The sequence below is a fragment of the Biomphalaria glabrata genome, chromosome 7 (assembly GCF_947242115.1).
Source record: "Biomphalaria glabrata chromosome 7, xgBioGlab47.1, whole genome shotgun sequence".
Lineage (NCBI taxonomy): Eukaryota > Metazoa > Mollusca > Gastropoda > Planorbidae > Biomphalaria > Biomphalaria glabrata.
The window spans coordinates 34,282,470-34,306,294 of NC_074717.1; the positions used below are offsets into that span (position 1 = coordinate 34,282,470).

General features: G+C 33.9%; 1 protein-coding gene across 4 annotated transcripts in view; it reads left to right on the forward strand.

Annotated features, from left to right (window-relative positions):
- Positions 1 to 19,569, forward strand: part of LOC106060135 (deoxynucleoside triphosphate triphosphohydrolase SAMHD1-like) — a 28,255-nt gene extending 8,686 nt beyond the window's left edge. For all 4 annotated transcript variants that reach the window (XM_056035010.1, XM_056035012.1, XM_056035011.1 and 1 more), the window contains 14 exons: positions 1,209 to 1,305; positions 1,626 to 1,786; positions 8,524 to 8,639; positions 9,582 to 9,646; positions 10,118 to 10,261; positions 10,942 to 10,989; positions 11,881 to 12,045; positions 13,155 to 13,246; positions 13,342 to 13,437; positions 16,243 to 16,483; positions 16,611 to 16,706; positions 18,068 to 18,172; positions 18,550 to 18,687; positions 19,182 to 19,569. In XM_056035010.1, the coding sequence (XP_055890985.1) occupies positions 1,209 to 1,305; positions 1,626 to 1,786; positions 8,524 to 8,639; positions 9,582 to 9,646; positions 10,118 to 10,261; positions 10,942 to 10,989; positions 11,881 to 12,045; positions 13,155 to 13,246; positions 13,342 to 13,437; positions 16,243 to 16,483; positions 16,611 to 16,706; positions 18,068 to 18,172; positions 18,550 to 18,687; positions 19,182 to 19,220 (1,603 nt within the window). In that variant the 3' untranslated portion in view covers positions 19,221 to 19,569. The remainder of the gene's footprint in view (positions 1 to 1,208; positions 1,306 to 1,625; positions 1,787 to 8,523; positions 8,640 to 9,581; positions 9,647 to 10,117; positions 10,262 to 10,941; positions 10,990 to 11,880; positions 12,046 to 13,154; positions 13,247 to 13,341; positions 13,438 to 16,242; positions 16,484 to 16,610; positions 16,707 to 18,067; positions 18,173 to 18,549; positions 18,688 to 19,181) is intronic.
- Positions 19,570 to 23,825: the final 4,256 nt, after the last annotated feature.

Sequence of the window (23,825 nt, forward strand, 5' to 3'; positions counted from 1 at the left end):
ATTCGATATAAACCAATATAATTTATTACCAATAATTAATTGACTAATTGGGTATTTTTAATTGATTCATGTTTTGTTAGGTACAGTAAATAATTGTACTTGATCGGAGAATGTGTGACGGATAAATAGTATTAACACTTATTTACTGGATTAAGCTCAACAAATGTAGCCATAGTTGTGAATGCTGAAGGATGATTTCCCATGTTGGTATCAAACAAAATAATTAATTGCCAGTAATTTATTGACTAATTGGTTAATGTTTTTTTAAAATGATTCATATTTTCTCTGTGCCAGTGAATAGTTGTGCAAAGGTTCAACTTAATCCGAGATTGGTTGTGGGAGAAATACCTTAGACACTTTTTGTTTACCAGACAGAGAGAGTGAATTGATATAAGCTTTGTAAAAGTTTATACATTTAAAAGGCTATCACTAAGACTAAGACAAAAAATGCTTTATTGATCCATACGGAAATTTGTTATGATTACAAGGACTCGTTTCTCATATAAAGACAACACAACAGTAACTTACAGCCAGATACTCCCGTCTTCTTTCAAACCAATCGATACATTTACACTTAAAATAAGCTTTTTTTTTTTTTTTTTTTTAATTTTCACAAAGCTTATATCAACTCACTCTGTCTGTCTGTATTGCCCATTTTCGGTTCAATTTAAAATTTGCACAATTATTCATTGAGCATAACAAGACATGAATCAATAAAAATTTACAATTAGTTAATTTTTATTGTTAGTTATTTATTATTTTGTTTGAATTTGAAACAAAAGAAATAAATGCTACTTAGTGATTTGGTCCGGTTATGTTTTGATAACGTTTTTTCTCCCACTTCCCATTCTCGGTTTAAGTTGAAATTGTGCATAATTATTCATAGACAATAACAATTCACGAATCAATCCAAAAATTAGCAAGTTAGTTGATAATTTAGTACTAATTATTAATTTGTTTTGTAGAACAGAAAGGGAGCTAAAGCCTGTAATTTTCAGATAAATTGCAGAAATTATGGGTTATTTCCCATTTTAGATAAGCTTTTGTTTAAAAGTATTCTTTTTTTCTGTTGTTTGTTTATACATTTTTAATGTTCTCATGACAGATTAATCTTAAACATGAATTCTAGACTGTAATTTTTAAAAGTTAAAGTGCAATTTTGAAATATTGTTTTGTTTTTTTCACTTATGTAATAATATCTCTTTCAGATCCTACCAAGACTGCCTATTTCTATTTGAATATTTAAGTGAGCTTGAGGAGATGAAAATTAAAAAGAAGAAATGTAAATCTGTCAAAGATTTAAAGGTTTTTAAAATTTCGCATAATTTTCGTTAATGTTTATTGACGTGTAGGTTTTATTTATGTGCTAAATTTACAAAAAGAGGGGGGGTAGGATTAGAAAGATACTGTGTGAAAATTAGTAAAATTAAGACAGAGAGAGAGAGAAGAGATAGGTTTTAACAGAAATAATCCTTTTGTTTTTTGTTGTATACCTACTGAAATGACAATTCCACTTAAATTAAAAATAAAACACTAATAAATTTTTGTTTCACTCTAAAAATTCCTTCGTGCACATAGTTAAAATAAGACAACAAATTAATCCTAAATATGGTCCTTAATATCAGATTTTCAATGACCCAATCCACGGACACATCCAGCTTCATCCAGCTTGTCAGATGATTGTAGACACACCAGAGTTTCAAAGACTTCGTGACATCAAACAGTTAGGTACTGTCTACTTTGTCTATCCTGGAGCAGCTCACAACAGATTTGAACATTCTCTTGGGTAAGTTAAATATTCTCTTGGGTAAATTAAACATTCTTTCGGCTAAGTTGAACTCTTGGGTAAGTTAAAGTCTTAGGTAAGTTAAACTCTTGGGTACAGGACCGGTCCTACAGATTGCGGGTCCCTATTCGAAACGGATTGCGCGGGGCCCAATCTGGGTTGTGATAAGGATAATAAGTGAAAATTAAGTTTTTGTATTAGAAAATAAATTCGTCTTTGGATTTTATTCATGCTTTACTTACTTTACGAGCCATCTACACTAGATAGTAGTTTTCCAACAAAAAGCCGATAAACATTTAGATCTGTCTTTTAGATTTAGGCCTACTATCGAGTAGCAAAATATCGCTTTTATTTTTTTTTTTTAAAAGGTCGAGATAGATTTAAATCTATATTTCTATGCCAGGGACTTAAAAAGAAAATTAAGCATTTGAACTTCTTGTTTTGGTTAAAATTCGCCCAATTATTATATTTTTATCAAATAAAAGGTGACAATGCCGTTTTTTTTATCGCGAGTAGGATTGGCGTTCTCCGTATTTAATGACACCCCGAAATGACAATTTTGTCTGTTTTTAAGGAGATTTGCTTCAGTTTTCAGAAGATTTTAATAATTTCAGGAGATTTTCATGATTTCTTTTAGTATATTTTAGAATTTCAGGACAATTCTAGGAACCCTTTAATAAAAAGTTAAAATGGTTTAATTTAATAATTTACACCTAGAATTCGCGCGGAGCCTATGAAAATGCGGGGCCCACTGCGGTCGCATAGGTTGCAGTGGCCTAATACCGGCCCTGGTTGGGTAAGATGAACATTCTCGGGTAAGTTGAACATTCAGTCGAGTAAGTTAACATTCTCTGTGGAAAGTTAATCATTGTCTTGGATAATTTCTCTAGGGTTAGTAGAATATGTCATATAGTTTTTCATTACAGTATTGGTTTATACTTTTTAGTTTAGTCATGCAAACTTTTGTAAATACATTTTTGGGTAAATTTGTTTTAATTATATGCATTAAAATTCAATAGAACATTGTTGACAATATGAAGTAATACTAACTTTTAAAAAATACTTTTTTCTTAGTAAATTGCATTGTTATTTTCAAAAACATTTAACGTCTAAAAAAGTTTTGCAAACTTGGATTACAAGAAAAAACATTTCTTGTAGGTTATAACATATGCTTAGCGGTTTCTTCAATACGTTGCCAAGGTTTTAAAACATAAAGTACAACAATAAAGCATGATGCGCAGGTTGTGTAGTATGCAGTGCAGATTTGAAAGTACGGTGCATAGGTTCTAAAGCATCTTGAACCGGCAATGTTGAATGATTTGCTAGTTCTAAAGCATATTTAAAGGCCATTGCGTCTCAAACTTATCCGTACCCCTTCGATTATACCATTGCCAAAAAGAAGGATAATAAACGAAAATAATAAACGAAATATACAATTATTCATAAGAAGATATTTATAAAATGTATATTATTAATGTAATTGTTTGTGCTGAGAGGATAGGTCATTATGAATTGGTTCCCTGGTTGCTAATTTTAATCTAATATGTGGTTCAACATTAAAAACTGTATTCCTTTTTGTTTCGACTTAATGTTGACAAAAGCTGAAAATGTTTGACAGCCACAAAGCCGTGTAAGGACAACCAATCTGAACACAGGTCTCTGATGACGGCGATCTTGTGAAATGGCGTGGCGGACTGGGTTGTCTCTCTTTCAGCCGGGGACACGACAATTCGTTCACTGACATTTCGTTCACCGACAAATCGTTCACGACTTTTCGTTCACGCGACTATTCGTTCACCAGACATTTCGTTCACCCGACAATTCGTTCACGCGACATATCGCTCACGGACTATTCGTTCACAGACAAATTGTTCACAGACAAATCGTTCACTGGATATTTCCAAAAACTAAAAATTGCTAGAGATCGGACCTGATCCGAAATTCTTTGTAACTTTTTGTTTGTTTTTTGTTAATATTTTGTTAACGAGGACAGTATGTGATAAAAAATTATACCTAAAAGTTAAAAGAGATCTTACAAGCAAGCTGAAACATTTAAATGTGACCTCACTTTTCTATAGGTAACATTTTTACTTTCAACATGTAGGCCTTCTTTTACACTCATGTCCATCATGTGGTCTTGTTCGACCTACCCATATTTGCTTAACTTCTTAATAGCGGTCCAGATGTTTAATTAACATACCCATTTTATTGATATCTTATTAACAAAAACAAATCTTATCTTATATAATACAGACGTTTCTTCAAAAAAGAAGATGATTACGTCCTACGCGTCATGCATTCTGCCAAGTCATTGGTTTTCCTGGCTAGCTCAGACACACTAGTATTTTTTCCACAATCCTTTCAGTGTTTTTACGAGAGATAATTTAGATTTTTAACAATGGTACTAGATTTGGTACAATATATATGGTTTCACTGTTCAACTCTGAACGTCACATACTAGATACAGATCTAAGGTTAATACTTATCAATTAAGACATATAAGGAAAAAAACAACTAATTACATATACAACACTAGGAAATATTTTGGTTCCCTATCAAAAAATTATAATCTATCGCAATAAAACAAAATAAAAATGTTTCAATAAATTTGTTATTGAGGTCCAAGCAATCAAATTAGTCTACCAATGGGTGGTCACATATAGAAACAAGTTAACTAAAATAAAAATAAAATAAAACTTCTTTTAAACTTGATGGAAAGTACTATACTAGTGTCTAGTAGATATTTTCAATGTTAACAGATTGAACATGTGTATAGGCAATGTCCAATAAAGTTTGATTACTTCCAGAGGAGCCAGTCTGTCTAGCACTCAACTAGGTGTTAACTAGAGTATCCAGATAAATGGGTAGATTCCCGGTAGATGACAAAAAAAGAGGGGGGTGTAAAGGTATATTAAAGGTGAAAGTAAAAATGTTACCTATAGTAAACAGTAAAGTGAGGGCCCGTTTACATTTTTCAGCTAGCTTGTAAGATCTCTTTTTTATATATTTTAAGTATAATTTTTATCACATACTGTCCTCATTAACAAAATATTAACAATAACAAAAACAACGAAATTAAATAAACTCAGATTTGACCTGATCTCTAGAAATTTTTTGCATTTGGAAATAATTGCTACAAAAGTTTTAATGTAAATAAATTAAACACGCGACGAGAATATATAATATTAACAATATGTTACTATCCAGTGAACGATTTGTCTGTGAACAATTTGTCCGTGCCGTGAACGAATAGTCGCGTGAACGATTTGTCGCGTGAACGATTTGTCGTGAACCAACTGTTGGTGAACAAGTTGTCGGTGAACAAGTTGTCTGTGAGCGAATAGTCCGTGAGCGATATGTCGCGTGAACGAAATGTCTGGTGAACGAATAGTCGCGTGAACGAAAAGTCGTGAACGATTTGTCGGTGAACGAAATGTCAGTGAACGAATTGTCGTGGAACCCTTTCAGCCTCTCCTTGAATGAGATAAAAAAAAAATTGTTATAAACTCATGCAGAGAAGGAAACGAGTGTACTTCTCCATTACAAACAGTCTTTTGCCGTTAATTTATTTTAGCGATGGAAGCGTTTTCTTTATCTTCAATTTGAAAAATTAATTAATTTTTATTTTGTCTGGTATCGATTAAGTGAGACAATTTAAAAAAGATATATGCTAAATATTCTAGCTTACAAAGCCATTTTCAGTCATGCAAACAAGTTCTCAACTCAAATCTATCATTAAGAAAACATTGCAACTATTGTATAAAATAGCTAACGAACGTCTGTATTTAAAAAGAATCTCGGTATGACTATTGCCCTTGTCTTCACAAATTTGCGAAAAAGTCGTGCATTTAAAAAATAAAAAAAACAACAACGTATAGTTCATGAATTGCAACGCGTACCCACTTTGGGAAACACTTCATAGGCAATGAAGTATGATTTGCAAATTTTAAAGCATATTTTAGCGGCAATCAAGTTAACCAGGGGCGTAACTAGGGATTTGGGGGCCCGGGGGGATTGACCTCTTTGGGGGCCCCTTGCATTTTGACATTCGACATATGACATGGAATAATGTACGCAAAAATATATAAGCCCCAAATCAAATTGGTTCAGTATATCAGTAAACTTAACAAAAAGTAATCAAGACTCTTTTAATGAATAATACCTTTGTTTATTAGTTAAATAATGCACAAGTGACAAATCTCAATTGATATCGCTTCACGTCGTGCATTCTGTGCAGCAAAGACATCTATAACATCAACTACATCGATACTTTCTAGTATTTGTGACTTCACTGACATTAAAGCCATGATAAGCCTTTCTTGTGTCATTGTGCTCCTGAGATAGCTTTTGGTGAACTTGAGCTTTGAGAATGATCTCTCACATGACGTAATGGAAGTGGCCTGAGTTAGCAGTATTCGGAGGAGGTTGCAAAGTTTGAGCACACGTAATTACCATATGAAGCCTGTTTCCTCAATATGTTTATTGGTGATTGTATTACTGGTTTGTTGATGAAAAGTGCTCGTGCATCAATGACATCATTGAAAAAGCGATTTGCCATTTATTTCATCATACAAACAGGAAAGGTAGCACAGTTTGTCATAAGCGGGTCTTCATCTAACAGGTGTCTTGGTTCAAGAAGAAACCCAAAGGTATCCATTTTCTTTCCAGCCTTTGAAATCTGCCCTTCATCTCCATATGAAATATGTCCAGCACTTCTGTCGCAACACGTTTGAATTGCAGTTTTATTGACAGTCCTACATTAGAACTCAACTAGCCATCAAGTCTTTTCTTTCTTCTGGTTGTTTTGATTACAGGGAATCCATAGTGTTCACTACCTTCTTTTGCTTTTTCGATGGATTGGGTTTTTGTCAGTTTCTCATCATTTTGCAGAAAGCATGAAATGGTACTAATTTCTTTAGCAGCTTCCAGTATATGCAGTCCAGACTTTTGTAGTTTCTTCTGAACTATATTAATTGGGCGCAAGAGCTTTGACCAGAATTCAAGATAGGAAAAAAATTCTTAATTTTCCACTGCATGAAGAAGATTCTGTGCTAATATTATATGGTATTACGTCATTGTTGGTTGTTTATGTTTTGTGCGCAAGCAAAAGGATTCAGAGCATACAAAAGTGGGAAAGATCCATATCTCGTTATGCTCGAGGATAGAAATACTCCGATAAGTGGACTGCCGTATTCACCATCACAACTGCTGACGAGTAGAAGCCTCAGGGAATCATTCCAACTGATCCCAAACTATTGAAACCATCGGTAGCTGAAAATGCAGAGACATTACTCAACGAACGACAGATGAAAAGCAAAGTGAAATACACTGCAAAAGCAAGACTACCTAAAGATTATTCTGTCGGAGAGTTCGTCTAGGTCAAACATGGCAGAAAGCAGTTGTCATAAAAAAACATTCAGCACCCAGATCTTACATCATAGAGACAAACGGGAAAACATACAGAAGAAATCAACGCTTTTTGAATAAGGATTTCGATGAAGACATCTCTGGGTACTATGATACAGATGGAGACAATGAACTGCAAACTGTTGGAACAAACGAAACAGACAGTTATAGACCAACGTCTAGAGAACTTGTTGTGCCAGTCAAGACAACCAGAAGTGGACGAATTGTTAAAGTTCCTAGTAGACAGAGCCGGCCTTAGGCCACTGCAACCTATGCGGTCGCAGTGGGCCCCGCGCTTTCATAGGCCCCGCGCTAATTCCAAGTGTACATTATTAAATTAAACCATTATAACGTATGTAAAATAACAGGGTTTTTGCGACCTCCTGATTTTTCAGGGCCTCCAGGAAATCTCATGAAAAGGCAAAATATACGATAAAGTCCTGAACTTTTTTTGAATTTATTCAAATCTCCTGAAAGAATAGGGCCCCGCAAATGCTAGGGCCGGCCCTGCTAGTAGATATCACTCTTAAGAACTTTAAAAGGAAGGGTGTGATAATAACTTCAAAAGGAAGGATGTGCTAATATTATATGATATTACGTCATTGTTTGTTGTTTATGTTTTGTGCGAAAGCAAAAGGATTAGATGGAAATAAAAATAGAGTTTCCATTGTATTGAGGAAAGATGAATAGAGGGGTAATAACTCGAGTGTGAAGTTTATTCTAGCATTATTAAGAATAACTTTTGGATCTGTTATACTCGATTCTGTAAATTTTGCTTCAAGGTTAATTAGTGTAGCCATAAAATACTCGCCATTTAGATCTATTATTAGTAAAGGTAACAAGATACCTGGAATTTTCTGTATATCAGGCAGTTTTATTTCGTGGCAACAAAGTTTAAAATGTAAAGCTAACTTTTTAAAAAAAACTTTGATCTCTGTGGAAAAAAATATTTTTAAAATGTCAACAAAGTCAACGTACTGATAGACCTAGATCTAGGTTTAGTCTTTGTGATAAATTTAATTCATAAATGTTGAAAAAAAAAAGACACCCGTTGACACTATTTGTCAATCAAATATATTAATTTATGTATTTACAAATAAATTTCGGACACCCATTTGGGCCCCCCCCTAGGTGGGGGCCCGGGGGGATTTTAAAATTCTCCCCCCTCTCCCCCCCCCTTAGTTACGCCACTGAAGTTAACCTTGTAGGTTCTAAAGCATGATGTTTAGTTTCTTAAGTTTATTCCTCTTTGACTAGCTCCTAACACTTATGTATTTGTACTTCTTATAAGTCCCTATAAAATGTGACCAATGTTTCTTGTTGATATTTAGAGTTTGTCATCTAGCTGGCCAGTTCACTCGTGCATTACGTGAATCTCAACCAGAGCTAGGAATTACAGATGTAGATATTTTATGTGTGGAGATTGCCGGACTATGTCGAGATATAGGTGAGAGATACAGAAGAGTTTAAGGAATTATTTACTGTCATTGTTGTATCACATTAAAAAAAAAAGCCTTTCTGATTAAAAAAAAGCCTATCTTATTACTCTTATTACATTACAAAATGTCATCATGCTAATTCCAATAGGGGATGTGAAAAGATCAATCACTTAATTTCACAATGGTCGTGTTTCTTTCGTGTAAATGTAATTGAAGAGAAGTGACAATCATTGTAAAGAATGCCTGATCTTCAATTCCAGACATCTTTATTTCAAAACTGATTTGGGTTTTAGACTTCTTTAACTCAGACTTCTTTATTTCAGACTGCTCTTCTTCCCATGACTGGTCTTTGTTTCAGGACTGGTCTTTGCTTCAGGACTGCTCTTTGTTTCAGGACTTGTCTTTGTTTAATGACTGCTCTTTGTTTCAGGACTGGTCTTTGTTTAATGACTGCTCTTTGTTTCAGGACTGTTTTTTGTTTAATGACTGCTCTTTGTTTCATGATTGGTCTTTGTTTAATGACTGGTCTTTGTTTCATGACTGCTCTTTGTTTCAGGATTGGTCTTTGTTTAATGACTGGTCTTTGTTTCATGACTGCTCTTTTTTTAATCACTAGTCTTTGTTTCAGGACTGCTCTTTGTTTCAGGACTGCTCTTTTTTAATCACTAGTCTTTGTTTCAGGACTGGTCTTTGTTTCATGACTGCTCTTTGTTTCAGGATTGGTCTTTGTTTAATGACTGGTCTTTGTTTCATGACTGCTCTTTTTTTAATCACTAGTCTTTGTTTCAGGACTGGTCTTTGTTTCAGGACTGGTCTTTGTTTCAGGACCGGTCTTTGTTTCAAAAGGGATATTTGTTTCTTTTCCCTAAAAATGTGATAGCTAAAGAAAAAACAACACACAGTGTAAGTGTAATTATTATTCGTTTATTATTTGTTTACTTTATTCCCAGGTCACGGTCCGTTTTCCCGCCTGTACGTCAGCAAATTTTTGCCTGCAATAAATAAGGATATACGGGTAACTGTTTATATCATGACTTTTACTAAAGTATTTGCATTTACAATTTCCTTTTACGTTAAGATTAATAATACTCTATTAAGGTTATTTGCTTTTCTTTAATTAAAAAGTGCTGAAAAAAAAAAAAGCTTATATAAGGGAAAAAACTGCACATTTAAAGTCATATATCTCAATACTGTAATATTTTCCTTTTCTGTATAAAAAAATGTATTATTGATGTTTTTGTTAGGGACAATGAATAATTGTGCTCAGTTTCAACTTAATTCGAAAAAAGGAATTAGAAGAAATAAAGAAATACATTTGTGCCAGACAGACAGACATACAGACTAAGTTAATAGAAGCTTTGTAAAAAAATACATGGTCAATTTTGAGATAAAGAGTAACGCCCCAGTTGACTTAATCCTGATTCATGTTTCTTGAAAATACACAAAATCATAATGTAGATTTCCATAAAAACCATTCTCTCAACAGTACAGGAAACCTTCAGCTCAAATGTTTGAGCACCTACTTCGTGAAAACGATCTGAAAGTCAGACTCCAACTATACGGCCTAGAGGATGTGGATATACAGTTTATTAAGGAACAACTGGAAGGAGCTCAACCAACTGGTTCTACTGTAAGTTGTTGGAAACCAGATCGATCATTTAGCCTAAACCTCATTTAACCTAGACTTGGTTTAACCTAGACTTGATTGAACCTAGACTTATTTTAACCTAGACTTCATTTAACCTAGACTTGATTTAACCAAGACTTGTTTATATATTTTTTAATAGACCATTACAATAAAACTATAATTAAATGAACTGGTAAAGAATTGTGCATAATTAGTCTAACAAGGAAGTAGAAATGTTTTAACACAAATAATTGGGCAATGCATTATTGAATAGTTAAGTGAATGATAAAAAAGTAAAAAAAAATATAGTTTGAAATGCAAAAGAAAAAAAAAATTAAAGTTCCCCTTTTAGACCTTCTAGTCTGTAGGGCAGATGATGTAAAGGTCATCTGTTTCTGTGGCCTACGGTAGCCAGCACAACGAACAACCGCCTTTATTTTTCCCCAACAAATGTCAAGTACCCATTAGAGCTGGGTGGACTCGGCTCCCGATGATTCCAAAATTAAAAATCCCAGTCTTCACCAGGATTCAAATCCCGGACCCTGGTTGGGAAGCCGACTGCTTTACAGCTCAAATGTAGGACAATTAATCATGATATGAGCATAACTTTACCAAACAACAGAAACATATAAAACCTTTTTTTTTTTTATAACAAGACTTTCTTGTATGTTAATATCATTTAGGCATGGCCATACACAGGAAGAACAAAAGAAAAGGCGTATCTCTATGAGGTAAGATTATTAAGATGATACAAAAATTACATGTAGACGCAACCGCTTTAAAAGCACAATGAATTCAACACTTTCATACCATTCACTATCCAAGCAATACATTTTGTGAATCGAGACTTTTAAAATCAAAATAGCTCTTTAATCTCAGAATTAATTTTGATACTGCTGTCACAATGACTTCAGATGACTGAATCATTATTTGTGATGAAAGTTAAACAATTTTTCTCAGCTAATCCTTAATTAAATCTTTGCGGCCTAATTACTTTATTTTTTTTTATTACAACCTTGGCAATTATAAAAGCAAAGCAAGATCAAGGTATATATATATTCCAGTCATTGGCCTTGCTTTTTTTTTCTGTAACGCTTTTCTTCTGTCAGCATTTTTCTCTTATCTTCTGCAATTTGTGTACAAATTTTCACAGCGCGACGCCATATTGCGGTATCATGCACTTCCGTCTCCCAGGTGGTAGGGTCCATTTTGAAGGTTTTCAAAGAAGCTTGAATGTTATCTCTGAAGCGTTTTTTTTTTTTTTTTGTTGTCTGACTTGTGAACGCTTACATCCCCTTAATTGACTATAAACATGAACTACATGTATAGGATATTTGGAGTTACATATCTTTATAGAAATGCGGGATTAAACTCCTGTTACTTGATTGTCTGAATCTTTTGTTGTTTCTGAAAAAAAAATCAGTGAATAGAGGACACTCTCCTTGTCTATGTCGACTGTATTGTAATTCTGTTAATTTACAACTATGAACTGTGTATGCTAGGACATAGTGTTGCCCCGTCCTACTACGGTATTTTAATAATCATCTTATTATTCTACGGCATTCTCCCTTTATCTTGTTTGCTTTACTACAACGCCTTGACGCAGTGTCTTCTTGCTTCAGATCATAGTAAACAACAGAAACGGCATCGATGTATATAAATGGGACTACCTGGCCAGAGACTGCCACCACCTTGGTATCAAGAACAACTTTGATCCCTCCAGGTACATGAAGTTTGCCAGAGTGATCGAAGCAGAAGGAGAGATACAAATTTGTATCCGAGATAAGGTAAATCTTAGCCATAGGGTTCCAGACTTCGCGATTGAAGCGTACATTTTCTGTACGTTTGAGTAAGTCCATCAAGTGTTTACTGTTTGATTATATGACATTCGGTTATTTAGAGAAGGGTAAATTTAATAGCCATATTATCTTATTAATTTATACAGTTTTAATGTTTTGTTTTAAAATTGAAAAAAATATTTTAAAAGAAATACATTTATCAATGTCATGTTATCAAACGATTCATCATTCATTCAATATTGTTAATTGGATGATAACGGATGTTTTATCTATTTAAATGTTGAAGCTAAAATGTGATTATGCTGTAATAAATCTAAGGGAGGCAACCCAACGATGGATTGATGAGTGATGAGTGTCAGCCGTGGCTATCAGGTCTTCTGTAGCAAGCACTCTGGCCACCTGTCTTCACTTCCTACAAGAATCACAGACCGTCTCTTTTTTTTTTTTTTTTGCATCATCTTTTTTTCTTCTTGTTTATAGGCAGAAAATCTAATCTATCATATTCTCATGTAAATATTTCCCATCTATATTGTAATTGTTACAGTAGTTGTGCTGATGTGTTCAATGGTAGTCAAACTGAATTTCCATTTGATTGGACCAATACAAATTATCTTATAAGTGATGACTAGTGTGCTCTGGGCAGGGTTACAGCAATGTTTTATCTATTTAATTTTGTAAATTTTTTTAGAGATTGAGCGATGATGTATAGGTCATTTGATTCTGTGGCCCACGGTTAACGAAGGTGTCATGTGGCCAGCACAACGACTAACCGCGTTTACTTTTCCCCAACTAATGTTAGGTATATATTAGAGCTGGAGCGCCCAAAGATCCCAAAATTAAAAATCCCAGTCTTCCCTAGAATTCGAACCCGAACTCCAGATTCAGAAGCCAAGCGCTTTACCACTCAGCCACCGAGCCTCCGATTTCAACGGTATAGTTAATTTTTTACTGATTATGTAGACACATATCACACTTCAAATCGCACTTGGAAAGAAAGTGTTCTTACTTAGGCCTATGTGTTGCTTTGTATGGAACAAAATGTATATAATTGATGCTTCTTCTAATGTTCTCAAACCATAGATATTTCTTTGAAACAGGAAATCAGCAACCTCTACAATATGTTCTACACTAGATACACAGTCAACAAATTCGCATATTTTCACCGAGTTACTTGTGGCATTGAACTCATGTAAGTCTTTTGATGTTCACTAAAAATAGGAAAATATCAGCCCTGTTGTTATATACGAAATAAAAACAGCGGATCCTTTGTATTTTCTTTCTTAGGATTATCAGAGCATTTGTGAAAGCCAATAATCATATCAGATATAAAGGTAAAGAAGATACAGAGGCTTTGAATGAAGACGAGGGTCGTCCGAAATCGTATGTACTGAATTTTAAAAATATTTTATTAAGCCACTCTTAAATTTAGGAACATGTTTTCACTTTTTTTTGAATCAATCATTTTTTTAAAAACAATTAACAATATTTAATACTAAATATAAATACTTAATATTCAAATTATTGTTATAACCCTGCTACCGCGCCGACACAGATGGTGCACACCAGCACACCGCTCAACACGAGGAATAGACGACATATTGATTCTAGAGGAAGGACTGTTTAGATCCAGCTGAAGAATCACAACAATAAAACTTCTTTTCAGTCTCTCGTTCAGGAGTTGTCTGTCCGATGACGACAATGCCGCTTATCTTGCATCATTCAAACTGCATAACTTACCTCTACCCACCATCACCATAGACACACACACACACACTGCATAACTTACCTCTACCCACCATCACCATAGACACACACACAGACTGCATAACTTACCTCTACCCACCATCACCATAGACACACACACACACACACTGCATAACTTACCTCTACCCACCATCACCATAGACACACACACACTGCATAACTTACCTCTACCCACCATCACCATAGACACACACACACTGCATAACTTACCTCTACCCACCATCACCATAGACACACACACTAACACACTCAATAAAATCTATACACATTACAGTTGAAAACGGTGCATCTGTTGACCAGGTTTTTAGCGAGCATGAGCTACGTCTGGGACAATGGATTATGGTATTGCCACAAACCTACATTAACTGTATCTAAGAGGCTATTTTGTTTTAGGTTGACTATTGTATGTACTGAATTTTAAAAATACTTTAAATGTTTCACTTATTTTGAATCAATCATGGAAATGATTTTTTAAAAATTCGATTGAACAGAAATATATTCACTTATTTGAATTAATCATATAAATGATTTTTGTAACTCAAGAGGTAACCATATACTTGCATATATCATATAGGGTTGTTGCTCAAAACGAATAAACTATTTGGTTCAATAATACTAATAATGTCTATTGTCCGTATGGAAATTTGTCTTACAATTTGTGCATTACACCAAACAAAACTTTATAACTATAAAAAAAAATGGACATTCACATCAGACTCACTCATAATTTACATGTGAAAGATAGTTTCTGTTTAATGATTTAATTACCAGGATAACAAAAGAGTGTGCCTGTTTGTCTTTGCTATCAATGTCTTGTATCTCTTTTGTGGTGGTAAAATCACAAAATCCTGACTCAAAGGGTGTTTTTTATTTCTAGAATCTTTTTAGCTTTTTTATGGATGTTTGTCTCAAACAGCTGCCAAAATGGGGTTTGTTTTTTGCCAATAATTTGACCAGAAGCATTAAAGATTTGATGAAGTTCATCAGTGGACCATACCTTTTAGTAGGCGATCCAAGAGTATAATTAGAATTAGTCATGTCAGTGTATGGATTTTGTCATTGTTTCACAAACTGATATCAACTTAATCCGACTTAATTATCTAAGTTATTGTCATTTATCTTCCATGGAAATCAAAAAGAATTTGTTAACTGTTTCATTATTTTCAATGTGTGTCATCGACTATGAATGATTGTACAAAGTTTCAACAAGATCTAAAGTTTGGAAGTGGATGAAATAACACGTACAAGATTTTAACCAGACAGACAGACTGACGTAGCGACTTGAATCGGTAAAAAACGATTAATATTGTAATAGTTAGTTATTGTTATTGTTCTATATTTATTTCAGTTGGATTATATATTTAGAAACTTAACCTACATCCTGGAGACACTAGATAAATATCTGATTGGTGTATGGGTCCAACATGTTTCACTAAAATACGCTTTGAATAAGTGATTAGATCTTCTAGTTTCAGCCATGTTGCCTACGATATCGCATATTTGTGCATATTGCATATTTTTAGAATTGTTAGCATACAACATACGTCTACCCTGAAAAAGATCCTTTTCTAAATGTCGTATTTTTTTTCCTTATTTCAATTGGGCCTTTGTTATAGAAAAAAAAATTGTAATAACAAAAAAAAAGTGTTTTCTGAAATAGGGACTTTTAAAAAAAAGTCTCAACAGCTTCCTTCATTTGAATGTTAGTCAAAAATGTCAATGTTGAATCTAAGATAAACTGACAAGTACCTCTTATAACTAGAGAAGGTATTACTAACAAGATCTCTGATATTCCTCGATAAGGAAGTGGTTAACACATTATTGTTATAAAGCTTCTGTCTGTCTTTCTGTCTGTCTGTCTGTCTGAGCACGTTATTTCTCATACTCATTCTCGGATCACGTTGAAACTGCACAATTATTCTTTGACGTTGACAAAACACGAATAAATTAAAAAATAAATTAATTATTAGTTATTAATTACTTTGTTTGATACCAACAAGGGAAGCTAATCCTATAATATTCACGGTTATGGTTAAGTATGAAGAGTTTTGTCCCTTTAAATGAGTGTACACTTTATTTCTCTCACACCCATTCTCGGATCAAGTTAAAATTGTAAACAATTATTTTGTGTACCAACCTAAATGTGAATCAATTTAAAAGAAAACAATAAGTCGATTAATTATTGGTAATTAATTACTTTGTTTGATATCAAGAAAAGGGAAACAGCTTCTACATTTTTGAGTGATAGATTTTTTACAAAAGCATTAAAAAAATATTTTGCTTGCTTCTCTAGTGAGCATATGTATTTACTTCTTTCAACATTAAAACCTAGTTGTTTTAGTTTTTTTCTGTTTCAAATTATGTTTTAAATTTAGTTTATGAGTAAACTAATATTTCTTCAACCCTAAACTTATGACGCAGACTAGATTTCGGTATATACGACTGTCATAAAAACATGGCCGCCTTCACTAAGCTTACAGACAGCGTCCTCTTCACCATTCGTACCATTGAGTTGCCAGACAAGCCACCCGAAGAGAAGGACGAGAAACAGAGATGGGAAGATTTAAAAGAGGCAAAGGAGATCATTGAGCGAATTTTCCACAGAGATCTGTTTACGTGTGTGTATGAGTCACAGCCCAGAGCGCCTAAAGACTTAAGAAAAGTAAGTCATGAAGACAGATACTTAAAACAAAATACTTGAACAATAACATGTAGCCAATAGTCGTTTACCAAACAACATTACATTCAAGTAACAAAACAACATTGTGTTGATTTCTTTACAATGACAGAGTCTGGATATTGTTGAGAAAACAGATATAGAAGAAACAGTTTTTCAAAAAATGAAAGATAAAACTGAACTGGGAGAACAAGATATAATCGTGAAGGTAAATATTTTAGAGAAACACAGAGCTGAAGGGAACTACAAGCCCTTAGCATGTCTATTTTACATTTCAATCATAGCTTCTTTGATTTGATTATCATAAATAACTTAATACATTTTAGTAGGGTCAGTGTCAACATATATCTCTCGAAAACAGTGACTGTTGTATAAAATCCAGTGTTTTTTGTGTTGGGACTATTTTTTTACAGGAGGCTGGTGGGAACAATTTAGACGCACTATTGACCATTCTATAGCTGCACCTGGTTGGACACCTAATCTTATGGGGGATCTAAGGAAATCTTTTTTTGGCGAGCTTAAAGAAGATGGCTTAACAGAGGTGCCCGCCCCCCCGGAAGCGCTATAAACATCAACTCAATTTTGACCTCATTTGCATAGTGCAAAGCAGCAAGCGGAAGATTGTCTCTGAAAGAGACAGTTGAAGAGCGCTAACGAAGGCTGCGGTAGACACAATTAAAACCAAAAGAAAAGATCTTGCCTAAGAAAGACACAGAAAACGCAAAGAAAACTTAAATAGGATTTGTCTATAAAAGATGTGGAAAATATGAAGGTTTCATCTGGCTTTGTGTAATCATGGGAAAACACTGCACTCATCCTTAAATCTTTCATGCGTGAACAAAAAATGGATATCAAAGAAAGTTAACATTTGGCAAACGGAATAATTTTTTTATTCAAATAATCTTATAGATTTTAATTGTTAATCTACTAGGTCACTGAATGCCGGGAGTGGGGGGTAAGGGTCAATGATATGGCTGTTATAATAGACTCTATGCTTTTTTAACATACTGATCCATTGGTTGTATAGTAGTATTTATAAGGAAATTCAAATAATAATAATTTTTAACGTCAATTGTTTTTATTTGTCAACTGCATACAATAGTATATATAATACATTTTGTCACATTTTTTTACGTATTGTCATACCACGATGCATTTTCCTCTTCACTTTTATAAAATAGTTCAAGAGATTTCAAAATACTTCAATTAGAAAAAATGGACATTCTAATTGGCGCTAGGAGCTAAAGGGTTAATATTGGGAGTTGATGTTCCCATTATTTTCTGTTTTCATTGAGTCTACCCGGACCTTAATCCAGATAGAAATCATTAGGATGTCGTTATAACACTTGAGAAGATGATTGTTTAAAAAAAACGATGCTTTTTAATTCTTAGCTATTTTGATAGCAAACCTTTTTTTTTATTTTTTATTTTTAAATCTTATAACCTTTTAATTTAAATTCATCAGTTCACAGTCCTAAATTCTTCCTATTGTTATTGATTTTGTTTTACCCCAGCATTGTTACAATTGTATAATTTCATCAGTTTTCCTATTTGTGTGTCTCTATTCAGGTCATCAGTTTACATTTCGGGATGAAAGAAGAAAACCCGGTGGAGAGACTGAAAGTTTACTCTAAACAATCTTTAAATGAAGCCAGACACTTAAAGAAAGAAGAGGTATAGCATATACTTAAGCTATTTGACAATAATAATTATAAGTCAGTATTACAAGTCCGGGGTGGCTGAGCGGTAAAGTGCTTGGCTTCCGTACCGGGTTCCGGAGTTCGAATCCTGGTGAAGACTCGGGTTTTTAATTTTGGGATTTTCGGGTCCATTCAGCTCTATTGGGTACCTGACATTAGTTGGGAAAAAGTAAAGGCAGTTTGTTCGTTGTGCTGGCCACATGATACCCTCGTTAACCGTACATCATCTGCTTTATAAAACCACTGTTTGTCTTATCATTATTACAAGTCATATGAATTCAAAATTATAAAAGTTAGTGTATTATCAATATGTACAGCTTTTAACATGTAATAATTGATAACTATTTACAGGCAAGTAGAATCCTAGGACCTGTCAACTTTAATGAAGTTCTAGTCAGAATCTACAGTACTTTGAGTAAATATAAAGATAAAGATTTGGTCGAGGATAGAAGCAGACTCATTAGGAAAGCGGCAGACGAAATTTTAGAGGTTAGTTATTTAGTATCCATTATATATGGAGAAACTGATAAAAATATGTACACTAAATTCTTAATTTACCTTGTTTTAAATATGGTTCTAACGTTTTTGCATACAATGTGCAAAAACAATTAAAAAAAAAAGTCTACGCTTCCATGAAAGTGTAAAATCAGCCTTGATGAACTCAAATGAAGGCAATGGGAAAAACTGTATTTCTAAAAACATTTTTAGTTTTTAATATCTAAAAGTTATACACAGAAGGACTGACAGCAAAGATAGACTGCTGATAATACTTACTAAAAGTAACTTACAATTATTTCTATTGTAATTTTCATGTAAATTAAACCTATTTTATAATTTCTTCGTAACTTGAACATCCTACATTCTAGCCCTATAGTAAATTGTTATTTATCTACATTCTACTTTCGATAAGTACCATGTCCAAGTAGAACATATGCTAGTTTGTAATAGTCTAATGTTTTTATTTTCTTCAATGTTTCTGCCAGGTCAAGCCTGACCCCAAAACTCCACAACCGGAAACATAGGGAAGAGCTTGATATGCAATAAATGTACTTGTGTCTTATTGTCCATTAACTTCAGATGGAGTGCAATATAAAGGAAGTTAAAGTGAAGGGAAACTGTTCATATCAAAACTATATAGTTCGTTATCCTTGTCAATGCAAGATGACATGTTATATCAATCATTTGTACATTAAGTGACATATCTTTTATTTATTTATATATATCATTGTTCAAAATGAAAAAAGTGATTGACAAATTATTTATTAATTATTTATTTACATTTATAACTCCGAAGTGTACATTTAATAGAGTCAATAGAACTCGTTCTGACATTATGAAAAAAATAAATATATTTACCAAAGCTATCAGAAATTGTTTCTTTCTCATTTTAGATGGCTATAGGGAAAAGCGCTTGGCGCCCAAACCGAGTGGGCATGGGATCGAAGCCCACTTAAGACTGGGATTATGATTTTTGGGGCTCTCTTGAGTCTACGCAACTCTAATAGATACCTGGTACTTGTGCTGGCGACATGGAAATTGTCAACCTATGGTAACAGAAACATGACTTTGACATCATCTGCCCCTAGCGTTCGCATGGTCTGAAAGTTTTTGTTTAGATGACGTGATTAAAGTTGTGTAGGGTGCTGGCGATAATATTTAACATCTTTAAACGTCTTTAAACAGACTTGTGTGGCAAGCTGGACACGTGACCGACACAACAACCAGACTTAGTCTTATCTGTATTTTATATTTTCTTTTAGAGCGTATTATCAGAAGGCACTGAAAGAAAAACAACAAAGTAACTTACTCTTACTTTGGCAGGAAGTACTCGAAAATGTGTTTTTTTCAGTAAATGTAAACATTATTGTGTAAATTGAGAATTACTTAATGAGACATTCTCACGTGGTGGACAAGTGGAAATGGGAAGCGTATCAGATTATTGTACATGGCGGAACACTATAAATAGCTATCGATCTGGTGTCTCCGGTGTACAAAGGTGGTGCTGATGATGAGCTGTTTTTTAAATTAGATGGCAATTTCGTGCACTATAAGCTACTAAGAATAAAAATTTCTAAACTCTTCTGTTTGTTGTACAAAATAATTTCACTATGTAGGAAGCGTTAAACTTTAACTCTGGGACTTTTTTAAAAGCAAATGGGCAACTAACTAGCAGTAATAAAGGAGACTTTTAACTCCCCCTCGCCCCAGATACACCTTAGTATCTTTAGTTTCTACAGAGGAAAGTAAATTTATGAAAAGAAAATAACTTGTTTCCGGTAGGAGTTCATTCTTGAAATGTCGGTGCAAATAAATAAATAAATTAGTCTTTTTAGCGGCCCCCGAAGGGAAATAGCCCCTATTTTTTTTTTTGTGGTCTGTCTGTCCGTCCATCCGTCTGTCCCGTTTAGATCTCAGAAACTAGAAAAGATATTGAAAATCCGATATCATGAGTCCAAACACATCCAAGGGACACAACAATGAACTATATACTTAACAAAACTTGTGATTACTTCAACTGATGTTTATTTATAGATGAGGATGATCTTCTGATCTATCTGTCCGCCGTTTTAATAAGCAGACTTTTCAATATACAAGCCCTAGCCATATTCGTCTTTATAGTGTACCCGTATTCTGCAACGTCATTCTTCTGTCTGACTACATCACAACTTTTAACATTGCTAAAAACAATGCACAATATATTTATTTGCAAACCTTACATAATCTCTAAAATAAACTAGGTCACTACACAATTAACTCTTGGTGTACAAGAACGAATTTAAGATTTGTACAAAGCTAAAATTTGAAACAACTATTAAATTAATCATTTAATTCGTGGTTTTTAATTGATGTGTTTGATATAGAAAAGGAAAATGCATCTTACAGTATTGTATTATATGGTTGTAAATTTGTAGTTCTTTCCCTTATACGAGCCTTTTTCAAACAAATATTTTGCTTGTTTTGTTATTGTTCATTGTTGACTCACTCAAGGGGGAAAACGATAGTTTTAATTGTGTCGAAGTGAGCAACTCTGATAAAAGCAAAGCTGATAATGCATCTTAACTTATTGATTACTTTGACCTTGTTTTAAGGTAAACAATTCAATTAATCTTGCACATTTCAATATCCTTAAGTTCTATTAGTTAAAACTAAATATGTCGATATCGCCAATATTTATACTGTTTTGAGAACAACCAATGTATACCATATCTTTTAATTTAAATATTTCAAACATCGAAAGGCAGTTTTCAATAGCAAAAGTCTATAAAAGGTTACTATAAATCTAAGAATTATATTTCTTTATTAATGTCTTACCAATTTGTACATGATTACAAATATAAAATTATGGTTCTTTTTTTTATGAATTTGCAATATTAAACTGATACAAAATATTTTAAAGAAAGTTCCATAACAGACCAAACTGTTTAAAATCATTATATGTTGAATCGTAATTAAACCAGGAAATGAATGTAGCGCAGGGTGTGCTATCAAAAGATGCAGTCACTTCTCCTATCTATACCACCTAGAGTGCAAACAACATCGTAAAATCACTTTGTTATTAGCGACGTGTTGTACATGAAGCCTAGCGTATTAACAAGGAGAGCTTATTTCTAATGATCAGTCAAATAGATAATTATATCACATAAAGAGTAAAAAGTTCAGCATCATCAATGGCTGATCAAAGTCACTTTCAGAACATTTAGGCCTGTATGAGAAAAATTGTTCATTGTATGCTCACAAACTTGAATCTTTTCTGCTCCATACTTAATGTAAGTTATAGGAGTATTGCTAGGAACTCTCGGCAACAGTCAGTGTGAGATCTGAAAAAAAAATTTCTAACATGAACTGATCGCCTAGTGATTGCTCAGTGGTTTCTCAGTGATTGCTGTTTCAAAGTGAAGTCAATGTTTTTTAAAAATTAAAAAAGTTAAGTGCCCCTTTCCCTTGTGATCTATAGGGCAGATGATGTTAAGGTCATCTTTTTTTTTTGGCCAACGGTTAACGAGCAGGGTGTCATGTGGCCATCACAACGACCAACCGCCTTTAGTTTCCTCCAAATATCAGGTACCCATTAGAAATTAAAAATCTCAAGTCTTCTCCGAGATTCGAACCCACGACCCCAGGTTTGGAAGCCAAGCGCTTAAACACTCAGCCACCGCTCCCCCAATGTTTTGTACTTAGTGGAAATCCTTGGCTACAAATACTCCTCTATGATAGTGGTTCTCAAACTTTTGAGACCCGGGGACCCCTTTATTTAGTAAAAACTTTCCCACATAAGTTACAGATGTTAAAAAAAACAACAGTTTGTTGAAGAATTTTTACTTTCTAATCATAACTTTTGTTTAAAAATTATTTTTCTTAAATGTAATTTTAATGACTTGGATCAGGTCGATGAGTGTATGTATGTCTGGCTCAATGTTTCTAAGTAGCATTCGCCTATTTCAACGAGCATAAATTTCTAGTCATTACGGCGATGAATCCAAATAAGAAAATGAGAAAGGAGTCAACAAATGATGTACAAGACCCATAATGCAAATACGTAATAGACACTTGCTATATAACTCGCTATATTTAGATATGACGTTCCACATCGTATATTCTCACTTGCCCTTCGACCTCAGCGTCATTGCAATAGTTTTTCTTCACCTTGACTTCAACGTACAGAATTTGTTTCAACTACTGTCATAGCAACCATGGCACGAATGGGTTCGATGAACTTTTAATAACTAATATATATTAGATTTAAAAAACAATGGAACCCGCCCCTTCCCACCCACTTCTCCACGTCACTCCCCTACAAAGAATCCTGGCGAAGCGAATGTATAGATCGACTACAATTTATAACATTCCAATGATAGGCCTTTAGAACTAGACTAAGAAGACGATGCGCAAATGGTTCCTGGACATTAGTTTATTAATTAAACTCTTGAATAAATAATGCCTTACTTTTGGAAATTCGACAGTCCTTTCAAAACCGATGTTAGATCTAAACCTAGATCTAGTTGTCTAGTCAAATTTAAATGTATTTCTTATTCTTACTTGAAAACTTATAACGGTCAAACTTGAGTTCTCCCCGTGTGTTAAACGAGCTAGCATTTTTTTCTCCGCGATATATATAACATCAAATGTTGAATTTCTACGAAATCGTTTGAGCCTTTTTTGAGATCTATAATGAAGTAAGTAGTTTGAGAAAAGAATTTGAAAGCTCAAGAATTGAGGATGCAAAAGTAGCTATATTTATAGTGTTGTTCCTCACCTGTGTCTTCTGTACAAGACTTGACTGGCTTATTTCTTTTTTTTTTACCATAGACAACAATTATTTCATTCAAACATACACGCACGCTATTTCTTAATTCACCAGCTGTTTTCAAAATGGCGATTCATTCAAAAAAAATCATCAAGCGATAGCAACGCACAACAGTTTTCTAATAGATCAACTTGTTTTAGACTTAGCTGCTTGGAATTTCGGAGGCACGGCGGATGAGTGGTAAAGCGCTTCGCATCTGAACCAGGGGTCCCGGGTTCGAAATCTGCTGAAGACTGGGATTTTTGACTTTGGGATATTTAGTTGGGGAAAATGAAAGGCGGTTGGTCGTTGTGCTGGGCTCATGACACCCCCGTTAACTGTG